Consider the following 12,899-nt stretch of genomic DNA (forward strand, 5'->3'; position numbering starts at 1 on the left):
GAGCAAGGGGTGGCCGAGGAAGGGAGAGAGGAGAGCAGCCCTTGTGAGAAAAGTTCAGGCAGCATTAATGTCACTGTGAGTGGATGTCATGCTGTAGCTGCCACAAAACAGCATTTGGTCTGAGGTTACATTGATAAAGACACTGTCTTTAGAATAGGGAGGTGCTGTACACTACAAAACCATTATTCTACTGATATTTGTTGAGTGCTGACTACATAACACACGATTTTTGCATCTGGGAAACATAAGTGAACTAAAAACACAAAAATTGTCAGCTTTGTAGATCATGTGTTCTAGTGGAGAGAGACAAGATATCGACTATGAGCATAGAAATAAGGAAAATGTTTACATTAGAAGGCAGTAAGTGCAGTGGGGAAAGGGAGCCAGAGTGTGGATATATGGGGAGAGGGAAGACGGCTGCTATTCTCGGGTTTCAGTGTGGGTCTCCTTGAGAAGGTGAACTTTGAGGGAAAATTTGAAGGACATGACACAATTAGCCATGAGGATGTCTGGGGAAGCTCTTGCCACGCTGGGGGAATATTCAGTGCAGACACATTAGGGCAGGAGGGTGTCTGTGTTCTGGGAGCAGCATGGAGGCCAATATGGCTACAGCAGAGTCATTGAGATGAAGTCAGAGGTACAACCAGACCATGTAGCCCTTGAGGATTTGGAAGAATTTTTGGTTTTTCTTTGGGTAAGATGAATGACAAGACAGTTTTGAGCAAAAGAGAGACATGGTACAACTTCTCTTCTAAAAGAATCACTCTGGCTGCTGTGCTGAGAATAGGCAAGCAAGGCAACAGGCAAAACTGAGAACTTTGGGTACTATTCCAGCTACAGATATTGGTGGCTTAAGCCTGGCTGTGAGCAGTGGAAATAGTGGAACATGATGGGATTCTTGATATATGTTGAACGTCAAGGACTTCCTAATGGATTGCATTTGGAATATGAGAGAAAGAGAGGAGTCCAGGAGGACATCAAAAGATGGTTCTGCCATTCCCGAAGACTACTCATCAGACATGGAAGGGACTGGACAGTGGGTTGGAGAGAGATGCTGATGAAGAGTGAGCTACTTGTATCAGGTGGACACTTGAGACTGTATTGGCATCTCCTGTCTGGAGGGGAGATGGGAGGGTAGAGAGGGTTAGAAACTGGCAAAACGGTCATGAAAGGAGAGACTGGAAGAAGGGAGTGGGCTGATTCATTACGGGGAGAGTAAATGGGAGTATGTAGTAAGGTGTATATAAGCTTATATGTGACAGACTGACTTGATTTGTAAACTTTCACTTAAAGCACAATAAAAATTATTTTAAAAAAAGATGGTTCTGATGTCCACAAAAATGGGGAAGACCCTGGAAGGAGACTTTTTGAGGTAGGGGGTGGGAATCACAGGCTATCTCAGTTTCAAAATCTGAGATAGACATACAAGTGAAATTCTCAAGAATAACAAAAAAAAAAAAACCCTGGCTTTAATTACACCTTATAGCAACCATTACATATACATTAAACAATGTAATCTAAAAGCAAGAAAATCTGACTACACGCAGACATTTATACACACACACACAAAACAAACTCCAACTATATGCCGTCTAGAGCAGACATGCCTTATATTCAAAGGTACAAATAGATTGAAAGTAAAAGAACGGAATATAATACATTGTGCAAATAGCAACCACAAGAAGGTCCTAGTGGCTATACTAATATCAGACAAAATAGACTCTAAAATAAAAAATCTTACTAAGCATAGCAACGATTGTGAGGATGGCATAGGACCAGGCACTGTTTCATTCTGTTGTACGTAGGGTTTCTATGAGTCAGAACTGACTTGATGGCACCGAACAACAACACTCTGAACAATTGTGTGGCAACAGGTTAGATAGCCTAGAATAAACAAATTCCTATGAAGACCTAAACTATTGAATCAGACTCAAGAGTAAGTAGAAAGTCTAAGTAGAACTACAACAAATAATTTAAAAAATAAGAAAATTCTCACGTAATAGCCCAGGCTCAAAGGACTTCACTAGTGAATACCATCAAACATTGAAATAATTAATACCAATTCTTCACAAACTAGTCCAAAAAATAGAAGAGGAGGTAATGCTTCTCAACTCATTCTATTAGGCCGGTATTATTTTGATATTAAAAAAAGAGAAAGATATCACAAGAAAAGAAAATCCTCAACAAAATGCTAGCTAACCACATCAATATATAAAAATAATTATACACTATGATTAAGGGGGATTTATTCCAGGAATGTAAGGTTAGTTTAACATCCAAAAACCCAGTAATGTGATACATCATATCAACAGAATAAAAAACAAAAATCACATGATCTTCTCAATAGACATAGAAAAACCATCTGACACAATCCAGCACCCTTTCATGATTAAAACTCTCAACATGATTAAAACACTCAACAAAACAAAAATAGAGGGGTACCCCCTTACCACGATAAAGGGCATCTTCCAAAAACTCGCATATGCCGTCATACTCATTGGTGAGTGATTAAATGCTTTCTTTCCAAGTTCAGGAACAAACACGATGTCCTCTCTCACCATTTCTATTCCACATTGTACTGGAGGTTCTAGCAAAAGCAATTAGGCAAGACAATGAAATAAAGAGCATTCATATTGGAAAGGAAGAGTAATATTATCTCCAGTTGCAGATGACATGATCTTGTATATAGAAAATCCCAAGGAATCCACTAAAAAGAAAATAACTAAGACCAGCAATTTTGCAGGATAAAATACCAATACATTAAAAATCTATTGTATTTTTATACACTTGGAATAAACAATTTTGAAATGATATTAAGAAAACAGTTCTATTTACAATAACATCACAAATGAATAAAACAGGAATAAATTTGACAAAAGAAGTGTAAAACCTATACCACAAAAACTTTAAGAACAAAATCTGTACCTGGAAACTAAGAAAGACTTACATATAAGATAAGACATACAATGCTCTTGGATCAGAAGACTGAATATTATTATGATGGCAATACTCCCCAAATTGATGTATGTATTCAATGCAACCTCCATTGACATGCATTTGTCAATTTGCAGAAATTGACATTTTGATCTTAAAAATCACATAGAAATTGAAAGGACACAAAATGGCTAAAAAACTTTCTGATTAGAAAACTTACTACAAAGTTACAGTAAGCAAGACAGTGTAATAGTGGCATAAGGGCAAACATATACATCAATGAAATAGGACTGAGAGTCCAGAAATTAACCCTCAGATTTACAATCATTTGTATTTCAGTGCCAAGAGAATTCAATGGGGAAAAGAATAGTCTTTTCAACAAATGATTATGGGAAAACTGGATATCCACGTGGAAAAGAATCAAGTAGGACTTTTACAGAATTATCTCAAAATTGAACAAAGATCTAAGTGTAAGAGCTAAAACTATAAAAATCTTAGAAGAAAACATAGGCATAAATCTTCATAACCTTAGATTAGGCAATGGTTTCTTAGATATGATAGCAAAAGCACTATTCATAAAAGAAAAATAGATAAATTCGAGTTCCTGAAAACTAAAAAACTTTATGCTTCAAAGTATGCCATCAAAAAAGTCAACATACAACTCCCAGACTGGGAGAAAATATTTGAAAATCATGTAACTAATAACCCCCAAGTGTCTGTTAGTTTGTCATACTGTGGGGGCTTGCATGTTGCCGTGATGCTGACAGCTATGCCACCAGTATTCAAATACCAGCAGGGTCACCCATGGGGGACAGGTTGTAGCTGAGCTTCCAGATGAAGACAGACTCGGAAGAAGGACCCAGTGGTCTACTTCTGAAAAGAATTAACCAGTGCAAACCTTATGGGTAGCAGGGAAACATTGTCTGGTGTACTGCCAGAAGATGAGCCCCTCAGGTTGGAAGGCACTCAAAAGACGACTGGGGAAGAGCTGCCTCCTCAAAGCTGAGTCGACCTTACTAATGTGGATGGAGTCAAGCTTTTGGGACCTTCATTTTCTGATGTGGCATGACTCAAAATGAGAAGAAACAGCTGCAAACATCCTTTCATAATCAGAACGTTGAATGTAGGAAGTATGAATCTGGGAAAATTGGAAATAGTCGAAAGTGAAATGGAACACATAAACATCGATATCCTAGGCATCAGTGAGCTGAGGTGGACTGGTACTGGCTCTTTTGAATCAAACAATTATATGGTCCCCTATGCCGGGAATGACAGCTTGAAGAGGAATGGTGTGTCATTCTCTATCAAAAAGAATATTTTAAGATCTATTTTGAAGTACAACACTGCCAATTATGGATAATATCCATGGGCTCAGAAAGAACACCAGTTAATATGACTATTATTCAAATTTATGTACCAATCACTAAGGCCAAAGAAGAAGAAATTGAAATTTTTTTCCAGTTTCTGCAGTCTGAAATTGATCAAACATGCAATCAGGATGCATCGGTAATTACTGGTAATTGGAATGAGAAAGTTGGAAATAAAGAAGAATCAGTAGTTGGAAAATATAGCCTTGGTGATAGAAATGATGCTGGAGATTGCATGACAGAATGTGGCAAGACCAATGATTTCTTCATTGCAAATACATTTTTTCAACAACATAAATAGCAACTATACACATGGACTTCACCAGATGGATACACAAGAATGAAATAGAATACATCTGTGGAAAGAGACGATGGAAAAGCTCAGTATCATCACTGAGAACAAGGCCGGGGCTGATTGCAGAACAGATCATCAATTGCTCATGTGCAAGTTCAAGTTGAAACTGAAGGAAATCAGAGCAAGTCCACAAGAGCCAAAATATGACCTTGAGTATCTCTCATCTGAATTTAGCGACCATCTCAAGAATAGATTTATACATTTAACACTAAAGGTTGAAGACCAGATGAGTAGTGGGATGACATCGAGGACATCATATGTGAAGAAAGCAAGAGGTCATTAAAAAGACAGAATAGAAAGAAAAGACCAAAATGCATGACAGAAGAGACTCTGAAACTTGCTCTTGAACGTCGGGTAGCTAAAGCAAAAGGAAGAAATGATGAAGTAAAAGAGCTGAACAGAAGATTTCAAAGGGTGGCTGGAGAAGACGAAGTAAAGTATTTTGATGACATGTGGAAAGGCCTGGAGATAGAAAACCAAAAGTGAGGAACATGCTCAGCATTTCTCAAGCTGAAAGAACTGAAGAAAAAAATTCAAGCCTCGAGTTGCAATAGCGAATGATTCTATAGGGAAAATACTAAATGATGCAAGAAGCATCAAATGAACATGGAAGGAATGCATAGAGTCACTGTACCAAAAAAAAATTAGTCAACATTCAACCATTTCAGGAGGTAGCATATGATCAGGAACTGATGGTACTGAAGGAAGAAATCCAAGCTCCACTGAAGGCACTAGCAAAAAACAAGGCTCCAGGAATTGACGAATACCAATTGAGTTGTTTCAACAAATGGATGCAGTGCTGGAAGTGCTCAATCATCTATGCCAAGGAATTTGGAAGACAGCTATCTGGCCAACTGACTGGACAAGATCCAAGTTTTGCCTATTCTCAAGAAAGGTGATCTAACCAAATGCAAAAACAATTGCGCAATTTCATTAATATCACATGCAAATAAAATCTTGCAGAAGATCATTCAAAAGCGGCTGCAGCAGTGTATCAACAGGAAACTGCCAGAAATTCAAGCCAGATTCAGAAGAGGACGTAGAACCAAGGATATCATTGCTGATGTCAGATGGATCCTGGCAGAAAGCAGAGAATACCAGAAAGATCTTTATCTGTGTTTTACTGACTATGCAATGGCATTCGGCTCTGTGGATCATAACAAATTATGGATAACAATGGGAAGAATGGGAACTCCAGAACACCTAATTGTCCTCATGAGGAACCTGGACATAGATCAAGGGGCACTAGTTTGAACAGAAGAAGGGATACTGTGTGGTTTAAAGTCAGGAAAGGTGGGTGTCAAGTTGTATTCTTTTACCATACTTATTCAATCTGTATGCTGAGCAAATAATCCAAGAAGCTGGACTATATGAAGAAGAACAGGGCATCAGGATTGGAGGAAGATTCATTAACAACCTGCATTATGCAGATGACACAACTTTGCTTGCTGAAAGTGAAGAGGACTTGAACCACTTACTGATGAAGACCATAGACCACAGACTTCAGTATGGATTACATGCCAATATAAAGAAAACAAAAATCCTCACAACTAGACCAATAAGCAACTTCATGATAAAATGAAGAAAAGATTGAAGTTTTCAAGGATTTCATTTTACTTGAATCCACACCCATGGAAGCAACAGTCAAGAAATCAAAAGACACATTGCGTTGGATAAATCTGCTGCAAAAGACCTCTTTAAAAGAGTTGAAAAGCAAAAATGTCACCTTGAAGACTAAGGGGCACCTGACCCAAGCCATGGAGTTTTCAGTTGCCTCATATGATGCAAAAGCTAGACGATGGATAAGGAAGACCAAAGAAGAATTGACACCTTTGAATTGTGGTGTTGGCGAAGAATATTTTGTATACCATGGACTGCCAAAAGAAAAAACAAATCTATCTTGGAAGAAGTAGAGCCAGAAAGCTCCTTAGAAATGAGGGTGATGAGACTTCGTCTCACATACTTTGGATATGTTGTCAGGAAGGATCAATCCCTGGAGAAGGACATCATGTTTGGCAAAGTGGAAGGGCAGCGAAGAAGAGGAAGACCCTCAGCAAGATGGATTGACACAGTGGCTGCAACAATGGGCTTGAGCATAACAATGGTTGTGAAGAAGATGCTGGATCGGGCAGTGTTTCATTGTGTTGTACATAGGGTAGCTATGAGTAGGAACCAACTCGATGGCACCTAGAGACAACAACAACATGGTTACTATAGCATAGACAATTCTGCAACAATAAAAAGCAACAAACAATAATCTAGGGAAGATTTATTTCTGCAAGATAAGGCTCACAAGCATAATATGGCTTTCCTGTGTGATAGTTAGGGAGCCCTGATGGGCTTGATTTGGTTTTTTGTGTCATATTTGGAAAACCAGAGTTTCCCCATGTAACTTAAAGGAAAGGCACCTGCAATTAATTATTTATATAGCTCTCATTGGCATACCTTCATGCCACAGATCAGTGGTGCCACTGTGCCAGTAGCCTCATTGGCAGGTTGTATTGCCAGATTACATTTCTCAAAATCTGTATCACTAACCAAAAATTTAAAGACATTCAATTAGTAAGTATGCATTCCAATACTGAGAACACATAATATCAAAAAAAAAAAAATTAAGGAGAAAAAATGTAGTAACAAATTAATATGGCCTTTCTAGCCATTGTAATGCCCTGCAAATAACTGGGTGGGACTATGCATATCAGTTGCTTGGGGCCCACCAAGGCTATTAGATAGCTTAGTAATAGTGTAAATAAGCTGCATGGCACTCTTGTGGGGGTGGGACCATGCAAATAAGGTGCATGAGGAGATTGGCAATTTTTGCCATCCCACTAGGCTTAAAATGAGCCATCTCAGAGGAGGGAAGAGAGGATCTCGCCACCACCAAGAAGGAAGATCCAGGAGTGGAGCTTCTCCTTTGGATCCAGGATCCCTGTGCTGAGAAGCTCCAGGAGCCAGGAGACTTAGAGAGAGAGTGGTAACACCAAAGATGGCGAGAAGCAGTGACAGAGAAACAACAGCAGCAGATGCGGGACATTCTGAGCATTCCAGAATCTGAATTATAACCTGTTACTTCAGTAATAAACCCCAAAATTGGGAGTATTGTTTATGAGTTGTTTGTGGCCTCTGCAGCCAATTATCCTACTCAGCAGAGAGGCAGAGGGTGCCATGTGAGATACAGTTGGCATCAGAATTGGTATAAATGTTGGAGGGTGGAGGCATGTCTGACCTCTGCCTCATACGAATCAGCCTATTGATCTTGATTCTCCCTCCTCCTTGTGAAGTTACAGGAGCTCAGACACCCCTGCCACACTTTTTTGGCAGAAACCATTGCAGCTCTGCTTCCTGTTCTCCTTCCAACAGTGCTGCTGATCTCCAGACTGCTCCAGGGATGGTCCTTTTCTTTTCTTGGACGAAAACAGATGTAGCTCCTTTAGCCTGTTCCCTGTCTGTAGAACTTCAGTAGGCAGACAGCGTTCTTTCTTTCCTCCTCTGTCCCCTTCAGTCTAAGCTAATGGGTTTTCTGCTGTGGTTGTTCTTTAGATCCAACAGTCGCAGGCCTAAGCTCTTTAACAAAAGATTATGTAGCCACATCCTTGGTGAAAATTTTAGAGCATGTGTCTTCAGTTTGTACAACAGAATTTTTCAAATCTTTAAGTTTTGTTTTCATTTTTCACAGTTCAGTTTTAAGTCCACCTCTTTCCTCTTACATTTTACTATAAAAGCAAAGAGAAGCCATGTGGCCCCTTGAAAATCTTGCTTAGAAATCTCATCAGTCAGATATTCAAATTCATCACTTACAAGTTCTACCTTCCACCAAACATTTGAAATAATTCAGACACGGTCTTTGCCACTGCATAAAAAACATTACCCTTATTTCACTGTCTACTCCCATGTTGATCATTTTCTTTTAAAGCCTCACCAGAAGCACATTTAACATCCACCATTTCTAGCAACATTCTGTTGCTGGCGCAATATGTATTCTTTAAGACAATAGAGACTTTCTCTGGCTCTCCTCACGTCCTTCTGAGCCCTCACCAGATTGCCTTTAACATCCATAATTCTACTGACAGTCCCTTAAAGACAATCTAGGCATTTACTATTAGGCACCTTAAAACTCTTCCAGCCTCTATCCATTGCCCAATTCCAAAACCACTTAAAATTTTAGGTATCTGTTAGAGCAGCAGCGCAGTCTTCCGGTACCAAATTGTGTCCTAGTTATCCGCTGTTGCTATGGCAGAAACACCACAGATGGATGGCTTTAACAAACAAATGTATTCTCTCACAGTTTAGGAGGCTAGAACTCCAAATTCAAGGCGCCAGCTCTAGGAGAAGGATTCCTCTCTCTGTCAACTCTGAAGGAAACTCCTCTCTTTTAGCATCTGCTCTTGGGTGATCTTCATGCATCTTGGTGTGATGGTTAAGATTTTGTCTCAACTTGGACTGGCCGTGATTCTCAGTGTTTATATGTGATCACTCTCATGACTGAATCTGCTGTGAATAGCCAATCAGTTGAAAGGGAGCTTCTTTGGGGTATGGCCTTCATCGAAATATAAGCAAATGTTCTGGCTCCTTTGCTCATTCTGGATCCTACGGTGCCTCCTGTTCATCTGACCTCTGGCTCTTGGGACTTGAGCTATCAGCTTATCTGCAGATTTTAGGATTCAGATCCTGTGGCTGCCTCTTGTTCGTCTGACTTCCAGTTCTTGGGACTTGAGCTATCAATTTATCTGCAGATCTGGGAATTCATTGATCTTCACATCAGGGCTCCTGCTCTCCAACCTACCAGTCTTGGGTTCCCCAGCCCCTGCGGCTACTGAATTGAGAGAAGCCTCTATCCTGATACGTGGGCTTGGGACATTTCAGCCTCTACAGCTGTGTGAGCTGTTTCCTTGATATAAATCTCTCTGACTCTCTCTATATATACATACATATATATATATATATACACACACACACACTTTACTGGTTTTGCTTCTCTAGAGAACCCAGCCTAAGCATTTGGCATCCCTCTTCCCCCATCTCTGCTCCTTGACTTGCTTGTTTAATCTCTTGTATCTCAAAAGAGATGGACTCAAGACACACTCGGAACCAATCCTGTCTCATTAACATAGTAAAGACAGCCTGTTCAGAAATGAAATTATAACCACAGGCATAGAGATTAGGATTTACAACACATATTTTGGGGGGACATACTTTAGTTTATAGCAACTACCAAACCTGGACCTGCTCCTCATACCCAGGAGGTGGAACTAATTGTCCCCAGACCAGGTAACATCATTTGGACCTTTTTTTTTTTTTCTGAGAACAATCAGATCCTCTACTGCTGGCCAGAGATGACCTCTGACTCTAGCCCCTGCTGTGTTGCAGTGCCCGTTTTTTTCCCTGAGAAGGTCCTACTGCCATCAGCATTGATTGGTACATCTTGCTTCACGTGGGTAGATAACACTCACCAAGTTGTATAGAGAGCCAGAGACATACACCAAAGGGTCCATAATGCCATTCTACTGACTAAACAGATTGAGCAAATAAAATTCTCTCCTTTTCTATTCTATGGTTTTCCTCCAGGAAATCGGCAGACTGGCTATGAATGAGCTTTGAAATTGTAGTTTGTGTACCTATAGCATTCTGGGTCTGGAAGATGCATTGTCCCCAAACTCAGGCATTACAAAATAACATCCAATTCAGATTACGAAATAACATGGGGTGAGAGGATGGATTGTTACATAAATGAGCCAAAGACAGCCTCTATGTATTAGTCTCAGGTTGTTTATTTCTTCATAACAGATGGGCACCCTTAGCCCAATAAGCTTACTTGTACCAAACTCAGATTTTCACATATTTAGTTGGTTTAAAAATTATGTAAAACTTTGAGTTTGGTCCATCTCTTTCCTCTCACATTTTACTGGAAGCAGCAAGGAGAATGAGCTTACTTTTAGTCACTTAGAGCCAGTCTGTTTGGCCAAACCAAAAAACAAATCCGTAGCTGTCGGGTCAATTCCAACTCTTAGCGACCCTCTAGGACAGAGTAGAACTGCTCCGTAGGGCTTCTAAGGAGCAGCTGGTTAGATTTGAACTGTGGCCCTTTTGGCTAGCAGCCAAATGATTAACCACAGTGCCACCAGGGCTCCTGCCTGTTTTGCATACCCCATGAAACTGCACCCCACATCTTCTAGCCCTAGATAAGATAAAACCCTGTAGGTGCTGCTTCTTTTCAGAGCTCTCTCACCCAGAAACTCCCCCCAACCCCCTTGCTGCAGAGGGACATGGCCTAGGCAGACGGAAGCTCCCCACCTTTTCTCTTCTCTCCCCGGGGAGTTTCTTTGTCCTCTTCTCCTTTTGGTGGTTTCCTGTGCCACTGACTCTGAAGGACCCCATGCTGTGGGACACCATCCCCTGTGTGCAGCCACCAATGCATCTGACCCGATAACTTTGCTATTTCATGGTCATATCTTTTTTCCCTTGATCAGCCCTGAACTATGTCGAACTCACTATATATGTACAAGGCAAAATTATGAGGGAGAGGAAACTCAGAGTTATCAGAAGAAAGTAGTGTAGAGAAGGAGAAGAACTGAGATGTTGCACAAAGAAAGACAGAGCCATCAATGAGAGAGGGAGAGACCCACTTACAGTGCAGTTGGTTCAATAGGACACTGTACTCTTTAGGGTTATGTTTTATTTTAGCAAAAAAAAAAAACTAACAGTGACTTAAATAGAAGATGGAGTTCTGGGTGGCACAACTGTTTAAGTGCTCGAATACCAGCTGAAAGGTTGGCAGTATGAACCCTTTCAGAGGCACATCAGAAGACAGCCCTGGTGATTTGTTTCCAAAAGATCACAACCTTGAAAATGCTTATGAATCAGTTCTACTCTGCACACAACCTACTTGATTGCAACCAACAACAACAAATAAGAGATAAGCTTATTTCACTCTCACATGAACACTTTCTGAGTAAGTGGTCCAGGGCCAGTAGGGAGAATCTGCCCTGTGATACCAATGTCCCAGGATCTTCCCAGTGCCCAATTACTGATCACTAGGACGTGGTCCTCATACAAATGGTTCATGACAGCACTACGCCCATCACCTCTCCACTCCAGCAAGTAGGAAGGACAAAAGCTAAGGAGAATTGCACTCCCTTTACTTTCAGGACACTAATTGGAAATTGCAGAAACCATTTGCTGTAACATCCTTTTGTCCAGAACTTAGTCACAGAACCTATACCTAGCTGCAAGGGAGGCTGGGAAAAATATTCTTTATTTTGGGTACTCAGGAACGTGGAGCAATGAGAGCTCTCATTCACTGCGGGGAGTGAGGAGAGGCATGTGGATTGATATCGTCACCTTGGGTAATATTGTGACACTTCCTGATAAGATCAAGTATGTGCATATTCTATGGCTCCCAGGAAACTCTGGTATACGTTCCCTAGGAATCTTATACAAGAATGTTCATAGCAGTGTTGTTTACATTGCTTGGAGACAACTCAAATGTCCATCAAAAACAGGATGGAGAGATGCACATTGGAATACTATATATACTTCAAGAGGCGGCAACGGTGGTTCACTGGTAGAATTCCCACTTTCCGCGCAGGAGACCCTGTTTGATTCCAGGTCGAGGCACCTCAAGCACAGCCACCACTCATCTGTCAGTGGAGGCTTGTGGGTTGCTATGATGCTTAACAGGTTTCAGTGGAGCTTCAGACTAAGATAGGACAGGAAATATTAGCTAATAAAAATCCTTTGGATCACAATGGTTTGATCCCTTTTTCCATGGCTTCACCAGGAGTCAGTCTCCTCTTGACTTTTCCCAACCTGCTTTGTGAGTCTTACAGAGCAACAGAAAAGGATAACACAGATCCTGTTCCCATCGATGCAGGCCTTGAGGCATCAGTTGCAGAGTCGTTTTTAACTCACCAAGGAAGCATTCAGGGTGTCATCAACCAGCATACTCAAGCTTTTGGGAACTTTAGAATTATTCTAGACCTTAAGGATGGGAGCCTGGATTCTCTTCCTGTTGTTTCAGGGCTCTGACACTTCCCTAGACCATAACAAGTGAAGGGGAATAGGATGAAAAAAGTGCAGGAAAAAAATAACAGGGAATTGGAAAGGCTGGCAAAGGAGTATTTCTGGGGTTCTGGACATGCTCCCACATTTGCAAGAAGGCAAGAGGACAGTTTGAAGGCTAGGGGATGGAAATAATGGGCCATCATATATTTCTTAGGGAAAGGAGTTTTCTGAGGCTCCTGGAA

At 40.7% G+C, this 12,899-nt stretch overlaps 1 protein-coding gene across 3 annotated transcripts in view; it reads left to right on the top strand.

The window, feature by feature from the left end:
• The window catches only part of LOC100676584 (HLA class I histocompatibility antigen, A alpha chain-like), a 177,275-nt gene that overhangs the window by 91,347 nt on the left and 73,029 nt on the right, over positions 1-12,899 (top strand). The window contains exon 8 of one of the 3 annotated variants that reach the window (XM_064282754.1): positions 921-1,153. The exons of the other annotated variants lie outside the window; for them this stretch is intronic. Within the exon in view, the coding sequence (XP_064138824.1) occupies positions 921-1,138 (218 nt within the window). The 3' untranslated portion in view covers positions 1,139-1,153. Of the gene's footprint in view, positions 1-920; positions 1,154-12,899 lie in introns of those variants that run through there. 3 annotated transcript variants of the gene reach the window in all.

Source organism: Loxodonta africana, chromosome 1, assembly GCF_030014295.1.
Source record: "Loxodonta africana isolate mLoxAfr1 chromosome 1, mLoxAfr1.hap2, whole genome shotgun sequence".
NCBI lineage: Eukaryota > Metazoa > Chordata > Mammalia > Proboscidea > Elephantidae > Loxodonta > Loxodonta africana.